Source organism: Brassica napus, chromosome A1 (genome assembly GCF_020379485.1).
Source record: "Brassica napus cultivar Da-Ae chromosome A1, Da-Ae, whole genome shotgun sequence".
NCBI classification, from domain to species: domain Eukaryota; kingdom Viridiplantae; phylum Streptophyta; class Magnoliopsida; order Brassicales; family Brassicaceae; genus Brassica; species Brassica napus.
In genome coordinates this window covers 949,201-974,699 of record NC_063434.1, presented here as the reverse complement: position 1 = coordinate 974,699, position 25,499 = coordinate 949,201, and the positions used below count along the sequence as shown (strand labels likewise).

Here is a 25,499-nt window from a genome sequence, read left to right as displayed (position 1 = left end):
TATTTTTATTTTGCTGAGGCGATAAAAAAAAGTATGAACGTTTGCGAGATACCAAAATCAACAAGATGGTAAATTAGTTGCCTTTATATTTTAACCGGTAAAAAAAATCAAATGGCATAGTCATCAATATATTTTTATAAATTTCAAATTATCAAAACTATTCGTTCGCTGCCTTTATATTTCTAGATATTTTCGGACAATAAGACGCATCAAACTAATATTCTAAATATGGAAACTGACATCTTGAATGGCAATACATAATTGAAAGAAACAAAGCCGAAAAGAAAAGAAAATGGCAGACTGTAAAAAGTAATATTTTCTTTTAATTTTGCAGGGTAAAACCACTTTTTACAACAACTAAAATGTTATATGTTGCAGAGAGTTTTCTACTCTCGTGAAAAGAGGTCGAATCTATCGACTACGTGTCTCTGCAGAGTAAACAGTACTTCGTAGATACGATGCAAAAGGAGATCTTAAAGTGTAACTTGGTAGATATTTTATCAAATTTACGTTGTCAAAAGTATTGTATTATAATTTTCTAGGTTTACTAAAGTTGCTGCAGAATATGAGTTTGCTAGTCGCTTGTGATAGTAATAATGTAAATTACAGTCTAATGTTTCTTTTATTTTTAGAGTCTTTCTCGACAAAGCATGAGAGACACCTGTTCTCTTTTGGGACCACTCTAGTTTTATTTCACGAATCATTTATATTACTGGACGTATTCCGAGTAATGATCCATTTTATACTAGTATTATTCTTTTACATTAATATCTTCACTATGATTCGGTACCAAGTTGATATATGTTTGATTAATTTCCTTTGCATACGCAGCATAGTGGATATATATATTTTATTTTGTATTTTAAGGTAAGAAGCTGGACGTGTGTCGACGATAAAAGGGAGGGATTAAATTAAGGAAACGTAAAATAAAAAGAGATTTGAAACTTCATTCCCGATTAATATATTTAAATAACGTAAACGTGTAAAGCTTGAATAACTCGAATACAATTAGTTTCGATCAAACTGAAGGAATGATATAAAAAATAAATCTTAGCTTAAATAAATGCATTCACACTGAAAAAGAAAACAATCCTGAATAAATATAGATCAGATATGCTGAAACTTTTGATAAAATCATATCCTAAAATTATAAACATCACAAAATAAATATAAAAATAGTATTGTTTATATACCGAAACTTAAAATAACAAACCATCTTACAGAGTCATCTACCCAATGAATAAACTATACAATGAAAAATAAACAATAGTATTTTTTACAAAAAGGTTCACATGGTTCATCCAATCTTGATAATAAGTTGTTCGATCAGACATATCCTATTTAAGATTTAAAACAAATGAATATTACTGATATGCCGAGTCAAATATCACATTTGATTGTGAAACTGAACAAAAAACCATATTTACAGCCTCGCACATGAAGTATTATTCCTTAACATTGATTTTATAATATTTGAACAAGAAATTGAGATTTAAATCATTATATCTAATGCACTAACAGGTCATAGTTGAAAACTGATTGTGAATTATAAAAAAACAACAAAATATTCGGTTTGATATTCTATTCCTTGCAAGTTGTTTCCTTCTTCTAGGAGACTCCATAAGCAAAAAAGCATATCTACTAATTATTTAAGTACAGTATATGTATTTTTAATTAGTAAAAAGTTTTTCGATTGACGAATTTAATATTGAAGCACTAAGAACAATCAAGAAGGGTACTAGCAAGTTGAGTAATACGATTATCCTCGTAGACTACAAATCTTGCCACTTATAGAAATGAACTAAATTAAATTACTAGCCCTCATGCGATTATCATAATCCTGAAGTGACGACTTGAGTGACGAAATTAGGTTCATCTCAAATTAAATATTCCACAAAATTCGTCCTTAAAAACTTATATTAAGTTGTAATGTTTCTTTAGACAATTTCTATTCATGGACCAACTGATTCCTTATCGTATGATTAAAATTATTGTTTGACTAAACTAAATATAAAGTTTCGAAATTCCCCAGGAAGTCTGCATTCATTGGTCCATCGTACCGCTTCCTCGTACACTAATCTCCACTTGCCTTCAAACCCTAGACATTTTTTATGCCCAAAACAAATACCTGTACATACTAGTATACATAGAGTATATACATGTGTATACACGTGATGATTCCTCTAAAAATGTCTCTTCAAATACTTGAAAAGTTTTTCTTAATTGATATCATCTTTTCATATATTGTAAAAGAAATACTATTGTTTCAGAATTTTACATATAGTGCTTTTGGTGAAAATATAATACTACTAGATATATATAATACTTTCTCCATATACGAAAGACTGATGTTTTAGCAGTTTTTTTCCTGTATAAAAAAGATTGATATTCTAGCTTTAATTAATTTGTTTCGTTTAAAAGTAAAATATAAATTAAAAATGTAAAAATCTAAGTGGCTAAATTTATCTTTTCTTAATATGTGTATGATCTTTAAACATCAATCTTCTGCACGTACAGGGAATATATATTATTATGTGAAAAAGGGAACATATTGTTCTTAAATTTATAACAATTGCGGCTCCACCGATTTGAAAAAGAAATTCAAAAAATTCCATTCCATTTTGTATCATTCTATCAGGTAAGTTAGAATATAATTCTAATATGAAAACTGTAATTCTCTGTTTTAGTATATAATAAAAATACCGTAACTAGATACATATTAAAACTTTACACCAGCTAAAATTGGATATATCAAATGTTTAATACTGTAACCATATTTTTTGTCATATTTTACCATTCTATTTTTCTTAAAAATATGGTTTAGTCCGATGTAAAGGACCATCGTATAATCCGGTGTAAACCCAAAGTTACATTGGTTAAAGTTAACCTGGTATTAACAAAAAGGCAGATGTACTTACTTACATATAGAAATATCTTACTATATGACCAGAAACATGAACCTAGATTTTAAGGAGGAACAAATTACACAGGATAAATATGAAATCTAGGAAAGCTTTCATGAATAAACGGAGTAACATTTTATAAGAAATTAAAAGAGGAGAAAGGAAGTGAAGCCGAGAAGTCTCTTTCACCATTATAACAATGTCTGACTTCTTTTGGGTTTCTGTGTGAGGGAGAGAGAGAAACTGATTCAAAGGACACATTACTTGAGAATGACCATTCATCCCTAATAAAACCCAATTTTAATTTGCCTCTCTTCTCTTTATGACACACTTATATTTCCAAGATTATTTTTCTTCGTATGAGTATTAATTAGTCATGGAATATTAATGTTTTTTTCAAACTATCTAGTAGTATTATATAACTTAGAATATTTTTTTAACTCATTTCTATATTAAGGAAAATAATATTTTTCTACTTTCACTCTAAATGTAGATAAATGTTATTTTAGAAAATACATTGTATTTTTTATTATAGTTATTCTATATTTACAAAATAGTAAAATACATTACAAATGTTTTTATAATATAACTCCTCTGAAAAAGAAGAAAGATCTTGGTGTTGACATTCTTTTTTTTTTGTCACTAGGTGTTGACATTCATATAAACTTTTTTATGAGATCGTAAAATAACTGCAGGATTTTTTTTCTTACTCCATTAGGGAAACATCAGTACCAATCTACTTCTGTTTCTCTCTCTCGTCTCACCATTAATGCTGTAAAGATAAATATAACCGTTTTTCTGTCGGTAAAATATCTATAGCATTATTTAAAACTCTGTTAGATAGTACTACTATACATCTTTTTCGTATTATTCACGTTATAAAAGTTCTTAAGTTTTTTTATTTTAAGAATTTATTCAATGATGTGTGCTATAGTCTTGACGAAAGATAACAAATGTCAAATGGAATTCCAAAACATATTTTGACTAAAACCAAATGTTTTTTAACATATACATGATTATTATTTTCGTAATTTCTTATAGTTTATTGACGAGTTGGATCCTTATTGAATGTGTTCAACTTCTTGGACTCTGTGGTTACAAAAGTGGATTTAAAAGTATCTTAGGATTTGATTTCTGCTGAATCTATTATTATCAAACTGCAGCAATTAATAGGAAAACCCACCAAGCAAGTCTTCTAAAGAATGTAACAAAGAAATAAACCAAATATTTGAATAACTAGCTATATTGTGTTGAGAAAATATTTCATTTATTTTTTTATTTTTTTATTTTTTTATTTTGTTGTCATCGTTGAGAAAATATTTCATACTTGTGTTATTATTAGGTGAAAGTGTCGTAGAAGGCAAACAAATATTAAATGAAGTAAGGGTGGGAGGTATTAATTGAATATTGATATGAAAGAGGAATAACAAAACAAGTTAGGACTGAAAATATATGTAGATAGGTGCAGGTAACATATAAAGCAGTAAAGTCTTAAAATCTTTAATAAATGTATCGAGAAGAAACAACAAAAGACAACTCATTGACAAATCTCCTCTCAACCTTTTTAGTCAGAACATCTTAAACACACACAATTGGCAATTTCCCAAATACCCAACGATTATGTGTATGCATATAAAATATTACCCAATGGAGGAAAATTTTATTCCATTAAATTTCCTGAGAAAATTTCTTGGCCAAATTAACGAGACGTTTAAGAGAAATAAACACACGAAAAGCCGATAATTAATTTAGTGACCAAGACCATAGGGGTGCTTTTAAAGGTTCATTTTCCCCGAATTTGTTTCACATATATAAAATGAAAGATAAAAATATTAGATATTCAAGAAGGTCTCATGAGAGAAGGTTGGAAGCCATTGGTCTGCAGCCAATTTTGATGAGAAGTAGAAGTGGAATTAAAAATCTGATTGTGATGATGAGGAGAGAATCCTGATGATGCTGCAGCATTTGCCAACACTTGGTTCGTCGTGGTCCGACCATCAAACCGGTGGTTCTCAGCCACCGGAAATAGTGAGAATCCTCCTCCGCCACCAATGTTGCTGCTGCCCGGAAACTAATTTACACCATACAAAAATATACATACTGTATTCTGTTAGTAAAAATATAACCGATTGAAATTTAAACAATTGTTTTATATCTTCTTGTGTGTTTTTACTCACTTGGAGATTTGAATTTGGGATATGGTTAACCATTCCGGTTTGACCTAATCCAAGAATCTCATTAGGATGAAGAGAATCTTGTTGGTTCATCTAATAAAAAGAAAAAAATGTTTATAACAAACGAAGATATTTAAGGTAGAAACTATAGTATATAATTTAATAAACACTTTACCTTGAGCCGCATATCTTGACCCTTTTGCTTCGAATTAACCGAGTTTCCCAAACTCAAATCGAGGTTATGATCTTGTTGAATAGGATTCCCTGATGACTCTACACAAATTTAAAAAGAAAATCTTGAAACCAAGTTCTTACCCATAAATATACGATTAAAAACTCAAAAGAGATTTTGAAATAAAAATTACCGGCATTCAATTCGTCGTCGTATATGCTTGGATCAAAGTTAGTCACAGCGTCTTTGCCATTACATTTGATTGCAGCTTTATCGTAAGCTCTGTGGTCATTAAAAAATAAAATAAAAACATTATACGAGATTAAAGCTTTCTAACAATGTGTGTTGTGGAATCAATCATAAAGACATTTACCTAGCAGCTTCAACCTCGGTGTCGAACAAACCCAAATAAACATACCTAATATGAAAAGTTAAAGCATCAAAACTCAAGTTACAATAACAAATCTATTAGAAAAATAAAGAATGAATGAATGAAAGTACTTTTTGCCTAAGAATTGACCCATTCGAGCTTCCCAACGACCACACTTATGCAAAGTGACACCTCTATACTTTGAACTGCCTCGAGGGAAGCCTGTGCTTTGTCGGCGAAGTACGTGCACGAACTCTTCCTTCGTTAAATTCGTCATCTGCTAAATTACGTTTTAATCAATATAATAACCTATTCATATTGTTTAGTATTTTATTTGTTTTGTTTTAGGAGTTACCTGCTTCAAGTCATCATCATAATCTTCAATGGTAAAGTTGATATCAGCTTCTACTCCACGAAATTTAATAGCAGCTCGATCATATGCTCTACATAAAAGAAAATAAAAGACTTTATATTATAGGTCTTGTGCCTTTTGTTTTTTGATATTAAAAGAGTTAAAGAGCAAGTCAAAGACAGAAACATACCGAGCAGCTGCATGAGCAGTGTCAAATCCACCTATTCAGGGAAAAAAGGTAAAAATATTTTTAATTATATGATGACATTTTTCAACAGCAGAATACAAGAAAAAAATGAAAAAAAAAACTAAAACAAAAAAAAGTTAATATACCTAAGTAAACCTGCTTCCCACAGTCCCTGAATTATAGAGAAACATATCTTACATTCATTATCTTTTAATTAACGATCGATTAATCAAATTTAAAGAATATTTTTTCACTGCAAATAAATTACCAAATATGAGATTCCCATCTTCCGGTTCGCCGGTAAAACGTAACGCCTCTATACTGAGAACTCCTCGACCGTGGTCCACGCCTGCTCTTTTTCAACGGCTGAGCCGGCTCCACCACGGGGGCTACAGTGGCGGGTTTACCCGCTGATGATCCGGTAGCTAGATCGGACTGACAAAACTTAACACCAAACCAGTGAGACCGAGGAAAGCCCGACCCGGGACCACCTCCACCATCGTCCCCTACGCTAGTTTCCATCTGTGGGAAGAACTGATGGGTGACAAGTGGGTTGTTGGGTCTGACCCGGTTAGGCTCATCATCATCGGATCCATCTTCGATGACTACAGCAGATGAACTTGAGTTCGAGAAAGATCCGACCCGTTTACCCGGTGAAGAATAACACAACTCTTCAGATTCTTCTTCAACAAGTGTTTGGTGTGGTGAGTCGTTTAGATCCCACATTTTTTTTGGTCCTAAAGTTTTTTTGATCTTTGAGGTTTCAAACTTGAATCCTCTCTCTGGTTTGTTTCTCCTCAAGGTTGTAAGCTAAATAAGAGAAACCAAAGAAGAGAGAACTTTGGTTGGTAGCAAAAAAAAAAAGAGTTTCAAGAGAGAGAGAGAGAAGAAAATTGAAATTTATTTTCAGAGTTTGCTTCTACGAAAACTTTCATTTTTATCCTTTCCTTTATAGTATTTACTTTCATTGCCCTTTCTCCCTCTCTCTCTTCACTATTTTAAAATAATATTATTCTCTCTCTAACCACTTGCTTTCTTTGGAAAAAAGATTATATTCGAAACAATTCCTCGTATTGGTGTTTCTTTATTTTCTTTAAAAAATATTTTCCACTTTTATTATACAAAACATCATCGCTGATTAATCAAAGATTCCACTAATATGTAATTTCATGTTTTAAGAAAGTAAAGTCCACGGCTTGGTTCGGCAAGCAATCTACAAAAGGTATTTTTTGCAAGGAAATGAATAGTTTGATATATTACTTAAAAACCCCACAATTTTGCCGAAACTGATATACTTTAGCTTTAAGAACAAAGCTTTTTCTTTGGTTTTTTCCTTGTTATATATATGAATAAAAGCTAAGAGAATATACATAGATAGATCACGCATGGATCTATATATGTTAAATGTGTATATTTATGTACAATTAATAGGTGTTTTCATGATCGGACAAATTAAAGTAGATGAGATTTAAGTTTATGTCTGTTTGAAGTTAAGTTCCAAAAACAGTAATTTCTCGAAGACAAGCAATATATAGAGTTCACATGTAGTTTTTAGGAGTTACTAGTTATAAATTACTAGGTACTAATAATAATTTCGAAATGATAATAATTTATTTCTAGTGGTATTTACTTACCGAGGCTGGATTGGTGAAAGCTTTTATTTTTACGAAAATACTTTGCCCAAACTTTAACTATGTCTGAGACCATAAATCAGTTGATCTCTAACTATCCGTTTTCTTTAAATAGGCTGTTCTAACCAGAGGCTTGGTTCTTTGACTACTTTGTTCACCTAATCTAGATTTTTTCTTGCTTGAGCTTTACCATAGAACTGCTTCCTTTTTTTAAATGTTTGACAATGTACCTAAACGCAATAATTGCTTTCAAACGAGTAAGCTAATTTGTTATAAATGTGTTTTACAAATGAACGTCTCGTTGATTTCATGATTTGATCCCCTTTTTCTCCAAATTTATTTGAGACGAAATAAAAAATAACGTAAAAACTTTTGTTTTGACATAGATATTTCTTAACTTTCTTATTTTGCTTGTTTTAATGGGTTTGAGTCTTTTGACTAAACACGTCGTATGCAATGAGTAAACAACAAATTCATAACTTTGACGATTCACCACCAAAGTTACCTTTTATGATTTTTGTTTCGAACATAGTATATTTTTCTGAATATTAAGTACATCTACGTTGATTTTGTGGAGATATTACTTTTATCGAATTTAAGTGTTTTCAATAATTAATTCCATCTATGAAAACACCTACAGTTGTTCTCTAAGAGCATCTCCAAAAAGGAACTCTATTTTAAAGTTTCCAAAACTCTATATTTGAAGTTTCAATGTATTCTTCTCCAAAAGTAAAACTTTAAACCTAACTTCAAAATTATTTATATTTTACACTATAGTCCTTATATTTGTCATAGTTGATGTAAATTAATAAAACTTCTATAAATAACTAGTACATATATATAAATATTACAGAAATATTAATTAAAAAAATCTTACACTAAAATATAAAACTATAAATAAAAGTACATAATTAAATATTAAACTGCAAGCAAATACTACATTATTCCATAAATTATTTTCGTAATACTCCCATATATGATCAACTAGTGCATTTCTTATACCCGCTGATAGTTTGATATCATCACATGAAAAAATCCTTGATCTTTTAAACGAAAGTACAACAACCAGGAAAAAAGGTCATGAGATGATTGAATTACGACTGCAAAATGAAGCAAAAAAATTGGTTTTAAAGAAGTAAAAGAGGAAAATAAAATATTTCTAAAAAATTTAGCTTCTGTCGATGATGTTAATATTCATGAATACATTCGATCTGAACAAGAAAGAATCGTACAAAAAAGGCGTCAGGAGCAACAACAACAATCATTTTCGGTTACACAAAATTTGTTTGGGCAATATTTTAGAGATTGAGAGGTTTTGGAGCAAATTTACCAGACTATTAGTGTTGTTATAATATTTAAATTTGAGTAATAGTTATATCTTCATGTGTCTTTTTAATAAGTTTTTATCATGATTTTTTGTAATATTCTTGTTGTTTAATTCTAGTTTTAAAATATTATAAATCTTGTTTTAAAATTTTTGTTTAATTTCATGTGTAAAACTTAAATTTATAAAACAAATTTAAAATATTTATGAGATATAAAATTTTTAAGGATTAAAACAATAAACAAAAAAATATTTAAGAATTATAAATATGATCTATAATTGTAAGGATCAAAATGCAAATAAAAAGATGAAACTTCAAATTTGAAGTTTTGAAAAGTGAAACTCTATATTTGAAGTTTCACTCTTCAAAACTTCAAATTTGAAGTTTTGAAGTTTCTTTTTGGAGAGCAAAAAATTCTATATTTAGAGTTATAGAGTTTCTTTTGGAGATGCTGTAACGACTACTTTTAAGCTTTCAGCACAAAACTTGAGTAAAAATTGATTTTAGGTTTACTCTTCTCACCTATAAATATTTTCCAGTAATTATCCGCTCTCCATTTTTCACATTATTTTCACCTACAACCAAAAATAACGCTTAAACCAAGATCAGTTACATAGTTATTTTGTGTGAATTTACATGTAGTCACTTAATCACTTTGCCATTTTTCGCTATCAATGCTAAATTTTCAGACTAAACAGAATAAAAAACTTAGAACAACTCTATCAGTTAATTTTAACAGAATATCTAAGCAAATGGAAATAATGAAATACAAAACAGTTGGAAAGAGAATAGATGATATCTCTATAGCGGACTGATCAGAACTTCCTTTTATGCTTTTGTCATACGTGTGTCTAGTTAAATGGTTTGATTTCACAATAAAAAATAAAAATTAACTAAATAATCGAAACACATTAAAATATCAATATAAAACTTATGAAAACCCATTTTTAGATATTATACCAATAATGGTGCTCTTAGAAAATTTTGGCTAAATGTTTCTTTTGTGAAGTTTTCAAATAACAGTATATAATTTTTGGATAAATTTCACAGTTTTTAAGTTTTATGGTGTTCCTCAAGCAGGTTCTGTTCAGTGTCCAGAACAAATATAAATTCGATTACTTTGAAAACGAGTGGCACAGATAAATCTTGAGGCTAATTTGAAAATATGACGACATACAAGGATATCAAGGTAAATAAATAAATAAAAGCAAAGAGATTTTTGGTTATAGCAAAAAAGGGAAAAACGAATTATGAGAAGAAAAGGAAAATGTTACCAGAAAAGATCAATCCATTAGTACGGACAAACTGCGGGGTCCACTTTCATCCACCAATGCCCTTTCGTTTCTCTCTACCTCGTATTTTTTACCTCACGCGATATTCGTACGCGTATATATCACTCCTTGCTCCGCTCGTTGAGTGTTTCGCACTCGCTCGGACCCGAGACGCTGTTTTGTTTCTGACTACAATGCTGGAGCCAACTATACATTTGGTATTGTAATAAGAGTGGATTGCTAGATTCGTTTATTTATATTTTTTTGTGACAAAAATCGTCATTCTTGACATCACCTCCATCATTTTTTATTCTTAATATACGAAAATCAGTTACTTCGTGACTTTTTGTAGAGAAGCCTCCACAAAAATCTGTATGAAAATATAATCATTTTGTTTTCTTTTTAATTGAGAAAACAAACAAGTGAAAGATACAGAAAAAGAGAGAAAGATGAAGGAGAAGGACTTGTGTCGGAAAGGGAAACATACATTTTTATTTCGTGTTTATGTTGGGTCCAGAGGAAAGACTGTGCTCTCACAACGTTTTGAATCAAAATCTGAGGTTGCCGTGTCACCACCCACTTTGTGAATTTACCACTGACTTTATTACAAAATCATTGTAATGACTACAGATAGTTTAAAAGTAAATAATATGTTCAATCAAAACCAACACAAAACATTTATATAAGATATATATTGAGGCATGGTATTAATGTAACAAACCAAAACCAGTCAAACATGCGATAATATATCTTTCACCTAAGAGCAACATTATTGATTGTCCTTAGTTTTGAGTCCCTAACTTATTTAAATAATTTTTGGTTGATAAGAGACAAAGTTAAGGACAATCCCAAAAGAGTTGATTATTAGTAGGACTTCTACTTGACAACTTTGAAGACGACAAGAGATTGAAAATATATACTCAAAACCAAAACAATGGAACATCATCTGATGTCAACAGATACAAACTCAATCGACATAATTCTCATCACTACAACAACTCTCTCAAACCAGAATATGCTCCAAACACATAAAAGCCAAGAACTTGACCTTCTCTCATCCATTTTGACTCACAGTTGATTCAAATTGTAATACACAGAACATACATGACCTTAACGCAATGCATAGTGAACACAAACGCATCAACAGAGGAAGGAATCGAGCAAAATCACAACTTTTATTCACCTCAGCGATTTCAACAGTACCAGCTTGCTCAAAGAGCATAGCCAAGGCTTGGCTATCGACATCGTAAGCCAAATTTCCGACGAAAAGATTAGCTTCCTCCGGTGGCTCCGGGAAATCGCCACCTCCTTCGTTCACATCTCCTTCCTCTTCCGAGAACGTCGCTTCAGGCTCGCTCTCCTTAAGAGATCAATCACAACGACTGATTCGAAACCGCTTGAAACCGAGGTCGGGAGAGAGATAGAGATGAGAGAGAGTACTAAAAATCATCGCCCATTCGCAAAGCTACACGTGGCTCATAAGGACAACACCAAAAACTTCTTAATTAAGGGACGTCCTTATTTTTATTGGCTATTTTTCATTTAATTATGAGTGTTTAATTGCTAAGATATCCCCCTAAGGACACCGATAATCTTGCCCTAAGCATCTAAAAAGCTTTTTACATTAGGCACGTTGTCCATATTTTGAGTGGGATGCAATAACAAACATTCCAATAATGGTTTTCGTTGAACATGTTGCTTTCCTCAAGTGGAAACTACTGCTCTTCTCTCTCCATGTCCCATTATTTCTCTCTCGCTATATTTATACACAAACCCACATACGATATTATTAGCATATCGAAGCTTGATTTGTTAGAGACGTGATATGTCCGTGTCTGTGATACATCTCTATGTACAACATGTATGTATACTTTTTATGTATATATGCGTTTGTATGTGAATAATAATTAAAGCCCAAGGCCCACTTTACAGAGAGGTACTCTGTCTCTTATATCTCCTTCCAAATAAAATAGGCCCACAAAAACTATTTATTATTTCCAATCACCCCGTGAAATTTAATTTTAACTGCAACAAAATATGTCCAAATAAAAAGAAATAATTATTTTAATTTCGTCTGATATTATTAGATCTTTATAGTTTATACTCCCTCGATATGCGACATATATGATATGACAAAACTGTACTCAAAGAGCTGTTATTATTGAATGTACGTTTAAGTAAAGGCAATATATACACCATAGGAGATCATTTCAACAATCTATATAGACTCTTATTTGATGCCAACAAACAAATACATACTTGTACGTCCTGTTTCCATAGTAAATAAATACAAATTACACTCCCACCAGCCACAACGATGTCACATGCGGATGTTAATATGCCTAGTACATTAACATGTCATACATAAAAAGAATCAATGCCTACATGATATCTACCTCAATTTCGAAATAATCCATTACACAGTTTGGACGAGTAAGAATAAATTAGATTTCTTAATATATCTTTATTGAATTTCATATTAAACGTGTAATGGATTATTTCGAAAGTATGTCTATTGCATAAAACTACATGGACAATTTCAGGTACATGAACTAGAATGTCGGGTGTTCAAAAAAAAAAAAGAACTAGAATGTCGACACGTAGAGAGTACCACGTATAATAGCTTCAATTCGTGCAAATCAAATATGTGGATCTTGTTTGATAATGCGTAAATATCTTGAATACTATAATCATATGTCATTGACATAACATGAGTATCAAATACAACGTTATTAATTATCTAGGAGATAAGGATTTACAGCTAAGCTCATATCCAAAGTTTCCACATATGTCTTATTAAAAAAATATATAATGTTGGAATCGCAATCAAGTCCGAGATTAGCGAACGTGGAAAACATCGGACGGTATCGATAGAATCTCGATTTGTGAGGTTGTCCAAATCTTGATAGGTTTCCAACTATCCTTAAGTAGGATCCGTTTTTAATTGCTTACGTGGTAGTTTATTATTCGTTAAATGTGGGGGCCATGTGAGCGAGCTGATAGTGGATACTCCTGGTCCTGGAGTCCTCGATGTCTTCACGAGCATTTTTTTCCTTTTCTTTTAGACAATTGGATTCGACTCGAGCAGTAAATAACATAGGAATGAAGGGAACAATTTGAAGTAAAAGAATGTTGAAGTTTCAAATCACAATACTTCGTTTTTTCTGATGAATTTCCAGCCCAACCCGGCCAAATTTATTCATTAGCTGAAGGTTACTACTCTATGATGTAATACGTGTTTGTTCTCTTGTGGCTCAAGTGCCTAATTTACATAAAGGGGAGCCTAATTAATTTTCTACATAAGCAATGTATAAGAAAAAAAAAAAAGAAGCTAACTTTCTAATGACAAAACTGATTAGTGATAGCAAAGCCATTGAATGTAATCTAAAATAACTAGGAACATATGCAGAGAACTTGAATGATGATGCTACATGTGTTAATAAAAGATGGAGACAGTGGAATAATAAGTGAAGGGTAAATCACCGGATAGGTTGGGGAAAATTAAGAGACTTAGGGTTAAATTATTGAGAAGGAGGAAAAAAAAATCTAAAGGAGATGAATAAGGGACAAAGGGAAACACGTTAATGTACAAATATAGCAAGGAGTCAGGAACTTAGGTACGATGTCCATACGTTTTGCGGTCCAAAGACTTTCCATTTTTGTAAATCTTTGAAATTAACCCCACTTGGTTTCCCAAGCATCCTTCGACACCGACGACACACACACACACAATTGATTTCCTTTAATTATGTTTTAATTCTATCTCTTGTTTTTAGTACTATTTCGATACCACACCCAAATGTTAGAACGGTCCCATTTGCAATAATTCACGTTAGTTAATGGAGGGACCAACGAGTTATTTCGCCTTTTCAAGTTTTCATCAATATGGGAATCATTTCCTTTTTCACTTTTTAATTTGCTTTTAATTTGTTTCGATGTTTCACACAAAATAACTAAATTACATGATGGACGATGGGTCAGGTCTTACTGAGGCTTAGGTAAAGGATGCAGTACGATTCTTTCGTTTTAAGTCTGAAGAAAATATCTCATTTAAGTAGTAGTATATTTTATATTTCTCTCTAGAGAAACAAAATTTTGCATGTAAAAATGATATGAAAGAACAGACGTGGAGAGACTTTAGTCTAATGGTAACTAATCTAATGATTGAAAACAAAGTTTTTGCAGCCATAAACTAAAAATGTAGGCAAAATAATTCTGCATTCATTGCCTTGGCATCAAAACTGTTGTATATATGTTTCATGTTAGTTATCTGATATTATCAAAAATGTTTTAGATTAAACATGGTGAATTGCACATCTGAGATTCGATTGTTTCTGTAGTGTTGGTTGGGTTTGATCCTAGAATTAGATTTGAATATTGTACAAGTAACTAAGCACATAAGGCTGTATATATTTTGAATGTTTCTGTATCTAAGAAGTGGAGTGTCCATGCTAAAGAAGGATGACTTGCACGTGGTGAAACCTATCATCACTGTGGATGAAGGTACAATGGTTTGATACTCTCTAAACTCCATCAGGACTGCGTAAAATAGGCGAGCCTTTTTCAACCTATGGATCTCTTTTTTTTTTCCTTCTCTACAGCTCTGGAAATCCTTGAGGAGAATAGAGTCACATGGTTTCCTGTGCTAGATAAAGGCTGGAAATGGGTTAGTATCCACTTTTGTATTTATTGAGGTTAACTTGTGAAAATATCGGTTAGGTTGGATGCTTATTGAGGGAATCCTTATTGCTGCAGGTTGGGCTTGTTTCAGATTATGATTTGTTGGCTTTGGACTGGTAAATGGGCCAGCTAATACCACTTGATGTAATTTGATTTCCTTTGTTTTCAAGATATTTTCCATTTGAAGTGGAGATATAAGAAAGCTACTTGCTCACATAGTGGTATAAAGCCTGAAATTCCAATGTTATGATGATGACCTTGGTGTCTCATTCGTTAAGAGATAGCACGCTCAAATGTGAAATGAACAAAAAGCTTCTTCTCTCACACCCTTAACGTTATTTGCTGTTTTTTTTTGCTTATCTAATAGGTAGTGGAAGAACAGAAAATGCCATGTTCCCTGAGGTTGACAGCACTTTGTAAGTATGTGGCCCTCTCTTTTCCTATTAGCAATTTTTGAACCTGAATGCTTTTCTAAACACTCAAATTGATTTTTTTTCTTTCTTTTTTTGTCCTCGCTGTTCTCGTTTGCCTGATTCACATTATCATCAGTATATAGTGTGAATTGAACTTCACCGTGCATTCACTTCAGTTTCCTCTACAAAGATATGTTAATTAATATTGATGAAAAAACATTTCACATCGGAAATATAAGAATTAATCTACTACTATATAAAGGGTTAGGGCCAATCCACTAATTGCCAATTAGTTTTGAGTTGGAACCCCATAATAAACCCTAATCTAACATGGTATCAAAGCCCAGATCCTAATAAGTTAAACCCCTAATTAATATTAATCCTAGCCAACCGGGTATTTATAAGTCGTAGTTGACTCGCTCGACCGAGTATAACTGTCTTAAAAAATTTCCGAGATTTCTGGCCGATAAGAGCCATCATCTCGAGGAGGGGATATTAAGGGATATGTATCCCACATTGGAAAATCAATGGGACATTAAGTAATATATAAAGGGTTAGGGCCAATCCACTAATTGCCAATTGGTTTTGAGTTGGAAGTCCATAATAAACCCGAATCTAACATGGTATCAGAGCGATAAGATCCTTTGACCTAATTTACTACAACTACTACTACTATACCGATGTTTTTTTTTTTTTTTTTTTTTTTTTGATAAGGATGTGAATTCATTTATCAAATGAGAGAGTTTGTACATGTACAAAAGAAATAAAAGGGAAGCAATCCTAAGCCAAAAAAAGAGAAAAAACAGAGGAGAGCTTAATTAGAACTGAAGATTATGAAGAACCATTACTCATATGTCAACCAGATACTCATGAGGTTTTGAAAGGTGTGGCGATGCTTCCTGGCCAAGATGGCATTTCTGACCTGCCTATCAACTTCTTTGAAGGATACTTCCGGGGGTGTCTGTATTCCATTGTGGAGACGGTTGTTACGCTCGTGCCAAAGCCTGTAGATGACCGCTTGAGCTGTAACTTTGCGCAGGGTAGAAGGACAGTGAGAGACCTTCAGTCCAATCCAATTGAGAAAAGCCTCCCAAGTGTGGAATAATATCGGTCTGTACCCTAACCTCCTTATCACAATCTTCCATATTTGCTCAGCATATGCGCATCGCAGGAAGATGTGATCCCGCGTCTCGTGGTAGTTGTTACAGACACAACAGCAAGTATCGATTTGAAGCCCCCAAGAAGCCAAACGAGATCGTGTAGGAAGTCTATCAAGCTGCGCCACCCACATCATGAAAGCATGGCTAGGGATGTGTCCTTTGAACCAGACCTTTTCTGCCCACTCTTTCTTCTGTTGACGGGGTCTTATTGATTCCCAAGTGTGCTTTGCAGAGAAATCAGGGAGGTCCATATCATTTGCTGCCCAAGAGTAAGTATCAGAAGATAAAGCGAGTGACGGCAGAGGTAATGAGCACAACATGATATGGAACACCTCTGCTGCAGGAGATCTAGCCGGGCGAAGAGTCCAGCCACTTTCTGAACAAGAATCTGCGACAGAGAAGGACAGAGGTATACCTGTTTGCCTTGGGCCAGATGGTCCAAAATGATATATTAGAGGTCCTAGCGGGGACCAGTAGTCAAACCAAAAGCTCGCTTTCATGCCATTGCCGAGAGCACATCTGATGAAACGCTTTGCTAGAGCCCGCAGATTAAGAAGGGCTTTCCAAGTCCATGATGCAGTCGCGCTTTCGTCGAGACACCAAAATGAAGAGTCCTTGATGAGATTTGCCTTAACCCAAATTGCCCATAGTGACTCCGAGTCGCAGAAGAGGAGCCAGATGAGTTTAAGACATAGCGTTTTGTTCCATAAGCAAAGGTTCCTGAAACCGAGTCCACCTTCATCTCTAGGTAGGCTGATTTGAGACCAAGAAACTTTAGCTTTAGCTCTTGTGGTGATGTTTCCATTCCAAAGGAATCTAGAGCAAAGTGATTCAATCAGTTTTATACACCCCTTTGGAAGAATAAACGATGAACACCAAAAATTCACAGTGCTGTAGATGACAGAAGAGATCAAGACTGTTCTTCCCGCATAAGATAGAGCCCTGAGAGTCCAAGATGAGAACCTGCGCTTTAGCTGATCAATTAAGGGTCGGTAGTCACAGATTTGGAGCTTGCGGTGCATCAATGGTAGGCCAAGATAGCGCACAGGTAATGATCCAAGGGAGAAGCCGAGAGCAGCAATGTCATCTGCTTCGACTGGATTAAGACCGGCGATAAAGAGTTCAGTTTTGTTGCGATTCATAGTGAGGCCAGACCATGACGAGAAGACCTCAAGTGTGTCTGCAATGTTTATCAGAGAATTCCTTTCGCCATCAAAAAATATCATAAGATCATCCGCAAACGCCAAGTGAGAGATGAGAGGATTTGAAGCGTTTGGATGGTAGCCGATGCGCCCATTCATATAGTTTGCATTCAGGAGTTGTGACAGAACCTCCATGGCGAGGACAAAAAGATAAGGAGACAGCGGATCTCCCTGCCTAAGGCCCCTTGTACCGCTGAAGTAGCCACACATTTCTCCATTAATTCCCACTGAGAACTTTGTCGTAGTGATACACTGTCTGATGAGATGGATAAATGATTCAGGGAATTGGAGAGCTTGCATAATCTTGAATATAAAGCTCCAATCCAGAGAATCAAAAGCCTTTTTCAGGTCCACTTTGAGCATAGACCTTTTGGAGAGATTTTTCCAGTTGTATCCATTGACCAGCTCAGTGGCCATGAGCACATTTTCAATCATTAGCCGACCTGGGATGAATGCTGACTGAGTATTGGAGATGATCATGGGCAGGACTTGCTTCAGTCGAGTAGCAAGAAGCTTTGAGATGACCTTGTAAGAGGTATTACAACATGATATGGGTCTGAAGTCAGAGATGGATGTCGCATTGGTCTTCTTGGGAATGAGCGTCAAGACCGTTGCATTCCATTGCTTGAGTAGAGAACCAGACTGGAAAAATTCAGAGACTGCATTTATCATATCAGATCCAACTGATCGCCAGTGGGCAGTGAAGAACTCAGCAGGATAGCCATCTGGGCCAGGGGCTTTTCCTTTGGGAAGCGAGAAGAAAGCATTGGTGATGGCCTCAGCTGAGAACGGAGATTCCAACTGCTGAGTTACCTCTTGCGAGCATCTGAATGGAAGAAGCGCCGCAATGTCTTCTTGAGAAACATTAGAGGCAGCGACTGTCCCTCCAAGCAGGTTCTGATAGAACTGCAGAGCATGAGCTTTAATTCCTTCAGAAGTGTCGATGATGGCCCCGTTGTCGTTTGTGAGAAAGATAATTTGATTGACAGCTTGGCGGGATCTAAGAGAGCGATGATAGTATGTTGAGTTCGAATCCCCGACATCAATCCAGTTAACTCTGGATCGTTGATAAAGATAAGACTCTTCCGCCTTAGCAAGTGTGAACCAGCATCTGTGTGCTTCACGTTCCCTGATAGAAACCGCCGGTGAGGGAGACGCTAGGAGCTCTCTCTGGCAGTCTAGGAGAAGATTTAGAGCCTCAGTGACCCTCTGCTCTATGCCAGAGAAATTTTGTCGGCTAAATTCTCGAATAATACTCTTGAGATGTTTAAGCTTCTTTGAAACATTTAGCATTTTTGAACCTGCAAAATTCAGAGAATTCCAGCACTCAGAGATCAACACTTCAAAATCAGGGTGGCCATTAAGCATAGTGAAAAACTTGAATGGCCTCTTCACTTTCTGTTTTCCAGTATCCAAGAAAATGCAGCATGGGCTGTGGTCGGAAAATGCAGGTTCTCCAAATACTCCAAGGGCATTCGGGAAAACCTCTAACCACCTGTCGTTAACCATAATTCTGTCGAGCTTCTTGGAGATGATGCCTAGGCCTTGATTATTTGACCATGTGAATGATGAGCCACAGAACTGGAGATCTTGCAGGCCTGCATCGATGACACATTGAGAGAAGTCTCGAATCCCTCGGTTGGAGGAGTAGTGGTTTGCGTTTGAGTCTTCATCAGGCAACAGAGTTTGATTAAAGTCCCCAAGGACCGTCCAGGGGCGATCAATAAGATGAGGAGAGCCGGATAAGAAGACCAGATCTGACCATAGATTCCTTCTAGTTCTTCTATGGTTTGATCCATACACAAGAGTTACCACAAACTCAGACGAAACAAAGGGAAGCTTCACTAGACATGAGATGGACTGAAGAGATTTGTGAATAACCGAGACCGAGATGGACGGATGCCAGACAAGCCAAATCTTTCCCAACTCTGAGAATTCATAATTACAATCGTAACTCCAACCGGGGAAAACTCCACTGATGATCTTTGGAGCCTTGGTTGGAATGACGTGGGTCTCAACGAGACCACCAAAAAGAGGCTTGTGTAACTTAAGCCATTTCCGAAATCCGCGTCGTTTTATTTTACAGTTGAACCCTCTAACGTTCCAACAAAAAATATCCATAGAGGGAAGATTATCCATAGATGGCAAAATCAGAGGTTTTGAGGGCCTCTAGCCCTGGCCTTGGCCTTACCTTTACTCTTAAGCTGTTTCTGGATTCTTCTAGAAACGACATTGATGAACTTGTCACCTTCATCATTGGGGTTGTCATCCTCATCAGATGGAAGCTCTGATCCAGATGAGGACCCATAGTCTGATAGGTGGGGAGACCCGGTTGGAGAACCTAAGAAGACATTGTTTAGATCAACACATAAGCTTCCTGTCTTCAAGCCAGTCAGACCATTCAAGCCAGCAGAAGAGGATTTGTAAAACCCCTGAGATGGACCTATCAGTTTGGGAACAGGAGGCGTACGTTGCCCAGAGGAAGATGCCTCAAAGCGATTTGTTTTCAACGTTGTAAAGACCTGCTGCTGGAGCTTCTGCTTCGACGAAGACGGTGGCTCTAGGACGTGATCTGGCGCCAAAACAACTGAGTCCACTGCAGGAGCTAAGGTAGCAACTATTGCTATGGCTTTACCATTGGCATTAGCTTTAAGAATTGGATCGATTGGAACTGTGGGAGCATCTTTCAGAGTGCTTTTTTGAGCTCTATTCTGAGCGCCTTTCGGAGCTCTGTTCTGAGCACCGGTCTGAGCACCATTCTGAGCAGCAATGTTTGAGCGCGGGCAGTCTTCTGTTCTGTGCTTAGCTGAGCGACATGTAATACATGTTTTAGGAGCAAGGGAGCATCGAGAGATAGTGTGACCCACCTTCAGGCAGTGACCACACACAGAAGGAAGCCACGGACTAGTGACTCTAATCCTCCTTACATCACCTGATTCGAACCTTGCATTTACAGCCTCAGGAAGTGGCTTGCGAGGGTCAATGATAGTATAAACTTTTGCAACTTCGAGGTTTGAGAGGTTTAATGTTGAAGGGTGAATGTATAGAGGCTTCCCGACGAGGCCTGCAATCTCCTTGAGAGCATCCTCGTTAAAAAATTGCAGGGGAACGTCTAGAAAATCTAGCCAAACTGGAACAGACGAGAGCTCGGGCTTCTCCTGATTCATTCCCGGCGCCCATTTAGCAACGAACATCGTCTGACCGTCGATCTGCCATAAACATTGACTGAGGATATGGCGTCTTGCGTGAGGGCATGGGACTCGAAGGAGGAAAGCGTGACCCTCCATCTTTGAGACCGAGATATCTCGCCTCTGCTTAGACCAGATGCCGTTGACAATGGCATGAACCGCCCCACGAGCTGGGGGTTCTTCGTAGAATTGACCCAGAATAAAACTATCCCAAGCTTTCTTATTCTTTTCAATAACAGAGTTGGGGATGGTTACACAGGCTTCACCAGATTCAAGGGTAAAGGGCGTGCCTTCCGGCTCCAAACTCCTAGTACGAGGCTTAATATAGCCTTTCCAGAACTGAGCCGCATCTGTAGTATTTGCTGGCTGCTTCAGACCAGAGTCGGCAGGAATGATTCCAGAGGACAGTATAGCGGGTTGTGCATTAACAAGGTCGACATCGATTTCCGGCGAGGCAACTTGTGCAGATACAATTTGAGATGCAGCTGCAGTATCGGAGTTAGGTTTAACTAAGTCCATTGGCTCAGAGTTAACTTCAGTTTCGGATGAAATCTGAAGGTCAACTGTGGCAGTATTAGCTGGAGAAGGAAAAGATCCAGGTAAATCGATTGTCTTGGAGGAAGATGGAGAAAGAGCGGCTAGATCTGTCGATTTAGGCGCTATAGCTTTGGAAGAACCAGAAGAATCGGTAGAACCAGTGGGGTTACTACCAGAAGAGGCTTTTTTAGGTTTCTGCTTCTTTGCCATGTCTGGCGGTGGGGGCCGACGCCGAGATCGGCGCCGGTAAAGGTCAAAAGAATGGGATCGCGTTTTGTCGGTGAGAGAGAAAAGAGAGAGAAAAAATAAGCCTTTTTTATTTCTCCTAAAAGGTTTAACATTACCTTTCGATGTTGGGCCCTCTGTGGATGTTATTCCCACATTGTTCACGCTTCAGACCTAGATGTCTGAGCGTGAGAGAGGGTATTGATGAAAAAACATCTCACATCGGAAATATAAGAATTAATCTACTACTATATAAAGGGTTAGGGTCAATCCACTAATTGCCAATTAGTTTTGAGTTGGAAGCCCATAATAAACCCTAATCTAACAATTAATGTTAAACGTTCCCAAATGGTTGGTTTGTAAATTTCTTTTGTTTTCATATCTCGTGACCTTGTATCATAGTAATATATTGATTCCGATAAGAATATTTAGTTAGCAAAACCAATGGGAAGCTTGTTGGACATTTGATGACACCCAGCTCCAGTTGTTGTTGAGGAAAACACCAACCTCGAAGATGCTGCTAAGTTATTGTCTTACCTTTATCTTCAGTGCCGTCATTTTTTTCCTTATCCAGATTTTACATTTTTCTCTAACTTAGTCTTCTTGTTCTGTTTCCATTTAATCGCAGACTTCCTGTTGTAGATTCTGGCAAATTGGTAAGGGAGATTTAACATCTACCCATCTCAGATTTAATTTGAGTTACATCATCTTTCTCATGCATCGCTTATCCTTTTTATATTTCCTGTGGAAAATGTCGGTATCATCACAAGAGGAAACGTGGTTAGAACCGCGCACTGGTGAAATGAACGCTTGAATAAGATATAAACCAAACCAAGAAAATAGCATGTAGATGCAGAAAATAAGCGTGAGAAACCAAGTATTCAACATTGTACCTCGTTTTAGAACTATATAGAAATGTAACTTATATTACAAGAGTTCGGCATCTAAGTGAAGCCTATAGTAAACTCTAGAAGCATCAAAGATCCCATCGCAGCTTTTGTTTAACTCTGGTAAGTGGTAAGTACAGTCCTTACTTTCTTTTTTTCTTTTTTTCTTTTTTTTCTGCAGAATCAGCTTCTCATTTGTTTGATGGGTTAGGTTATCAGATGCTTTGGGTATTTGATTCTCGTCCAATTATGCTCTATAAATTTTATTTTATAAAATTTTTTTAACCACTTTCTACATTTGGTTAACCACCAAAGTAACAACCGTACTTTTAAGGTTTTTAGTTGATTTTGGTTCAACCAAATATATCTTTCCCTCACCACCTTAAGTTTCGTCCGTACAATTGTATATGTGATTATTCGTTTTCAGTTGCGCAACATTTTCAAAATTTGGAACTTTAATTTACATGATGTGCCCAATTAATTACAAAAAGAATATAGTAAGTTGCAAAACAAAAAGAGTTAGTTGCAAGGTCATGCTCATCATTTGCTGTCCAAGGAAACTGCAAAATAATCAAGCTTTTGTTGTGGCTATCTTATAGGAGTATAAAAAGACAAAAACACCGTTGGATCTGAACTTTCACTGATTTTAGAAGGCAAACTAATAAAAAAAGGATTATGAACTAGAAAGTTGGTCAGGTTTCACGTCTTGGCTCTCATAGAGAAAAAAAAAGCCACACGTTCCTGGTCAGTCTTTTCACAACAAGACCATTAACAAGAAAGGATCAAGTTTTTGAAATGAGTTTTTACTGTCTTCACCCCACAAAAACAAAAGATTATAGGGCAGAAAAATAAAAATTCCAAAATGACTTTAGTAGTTACGATAATGGAGATAGACATAGCTTTAGTTGTTAAGATCGGACAAGTTACAAGAAGACCCACTTACCATATTTGTTTTGTAGGACACTCTTTGTCTGCTCCTCCTCTCAGCTCCAAACACTCACTTCTATTACCTAAGTCTCCTGCTTCTGCTTGCTATTCACTCGCCGCCGTGTTTCCACCCGCATATTCTACCTATATAATCCTCCAACTAATACTAAACTGTACACTGATCTGTACTTAAGAGTTGAAACCTAACTGAGTTCTAATTCGTTTATTCTATATCTGAGAAAACTAACGATCAAGTTGAATCAACATCATGAGAAGAATTTTTAAAAGTATGTATAGTTGAAGAATTTTTTTTATATTCAAAAGAAACATATCGAATTGATCAATAATAGGGGTATCTAGCAAAAAGAAAACGAGAAGATCGTTTAATTTGTTTCATATATCCCAAACATGCAACACTTTGATTCTGAGTACGATAATTGAAGTTTTAGAAAGAGTTATCAATGAAAACTATTTATGGAAAATATATCAATACACTTAGGACTAGTGATCACAAACTCAGGGTGGAGGTGCATGTTAGCAACCTCCGGCGCATCATAAAGATAAACATTCTCTAAACCTTCCTTGCTTCTACAACGTTTTTTTCGTGGTGGGTCGGAGAAAGATCCTTAATCGTCATCAGAAGTTTCCGGGTCGGGTAGTTTGTTCAAATCAACGGCTTCCCATGACCCGTTACACCTCTTAAACTCTTCTTTACTACTACACTCGTTGTGACCATCATTAAGACGATAATCACTATGATTAAGACTATGATCATCATCCACGTACTCATGACTTCCACGTTGTTGTTGATGATGATGGTGATGGTGATGACGATTCCCTCCCGCCGCTTCTAACGCATCCACCTGAGCTCCAACCTCAGCCGCTTTTCTCCTTATATAAGCCGCCGACATATCCCCACCACCGTTTCCTCCCTCCACCGTAACGCCGGCTAAAAGCTCCGGGAAGTTAAGCCGAGCGGAAGGACCCCGGAGATAGTATACCGCCGTGTCGTAAGCTCTCGCCGCCGCCTCAGGAGTAGAGTAAGAGCCAAGCCATATCCTCGACCGTTTATTAGGCTCTCTGATCTCCGCCACCCACTTCCCCCACTTCCTCATCCTTATCCCTTTATACTGTTTCTCTCTCTTCCTCGTCGCCGCCGCCGACGCAACCGTCGAAGCAGGTACAGCCGCCGCCACTTCCCTCGCTGTCTCCATAAGGGTTTTCGCCGGAGATTCCAAAAAGCCACGTAAGAATCAACGTTTTCACCGATCTAAAGACTTGAGAAGAAGAAGAAGATGTGAGTTTGACGGCGAAGTGATTACATGCGGAGGGAGATATGACGAACACGTGGGCCAAGAAGAGAAGGGAGGAACACGAAACCGCAAAGGAGAAGTTCAAAACATCACCGACACTAATCTCTTAATAACTTTCGCATATATATTTTCCTTTCTTTTTTCGGTTTTCTCTATATATTTTCTAAGACAGAGACAACAATCTCATCTTCCCTGACAATATATATACACATATAGATAAAATAGTATTTAATACTATCTTGTCTTTATTGTTTGGACGGAATTAAAATAATTGGGTTAAATTAATACGCTCATGCACCTTATTTTAATAGAGCTCGTCGGCTCTTTTTATTGGATGTCTATAAAATTAATTTCCATAACGTTAGATTATCTCCGATCAGATGTATTAGAAAACATATAAAATTTTGACTACCAATGCATATTCTTGTTGCTAACTATTTTTAATAACTTTCAATCAATATGATTTTAATAAATATAATTAATTTTTTTGAATTTTACAATTTATAATTAAATAGTACAGTAGAACTTCCATAAATTAATAATGTTGAAACTTTGAAATTTTATTAATTTATAGAGTTATTA

General features: G+C 35.6%; 2 protein-coding genes across 5 annotated transcripts; both read right to left on the bottom strand.

Annotated features, from left to right (window-relative positions):
* Window positions 1-4,624: 4,624 nt before the first annotated feature.
* LOC106348248 (floral homeotic protein APETALA 2) lies at window positions 4,625-7,078 on the bottom strand. 4 transcript variants are annotated; one of them, XM_048778065.1, is made up of 10 exons: window positions 6,427-7,077; window positions 6,305-6,330; window positions 6,162-6,192; window positions 5,975-6,062; window positions 5,751-5,899; window positions 5,623-5,667; window positions 5,443-5,531; window positions 5,253-5,350; window positions 5,081-5,170; window positions 4,625-4,974 (listed from the first exon to the last, which is right to left on the bottom strand). In XM_048778065.1, the coding sequence occupies exons 1-10, from the start codon at window positions 6,882-6,884 to the stop codon at window positions 4,744-4,746; spliced, it is 1,305 nt and encodes a 434-aa protein (XP_048634022.1). In that variant the 5' UTR covers window positions 6,885-7,077; the 3' UTR covers window positions 4,625-4,743. The 4 variants fall into 4 exon arrangements, with proteins under 4 accessions (XP_048634022.1, XP_048634025.1, XP_048634029.1 ...); XM_048778068.1 differs by having other exon boundaries at window positions 5,751-5,896; window positions 6,427-7,076; XM_048778072.1 differs by having other exon boundaries at window positions 4,674-5,003; window positions 6,427-7,078.
* Window positions 7,079-23,983: 16,905 nt separating this feature from the next.
* Window positions 23,984-25,149, bottom strand: LOC106351991 (ethylene-responsive transcription factor RAP2-10-like). The gene has a single exon (XM_048778063.1). It carries the CDS (start codon window positions 24,816-24,818, stop codon window positions 24,231-24,233), a length of 588 nt encoding a protein of 195 aa, XP_048634020.1. The 5' UTR covers window positions 24,819-25,149; the 3' UTR covers window positions 23,984-24,230.
* Between the last annotated feature and the right edge of the window lie 350 nt (window positions 25,150-25,499).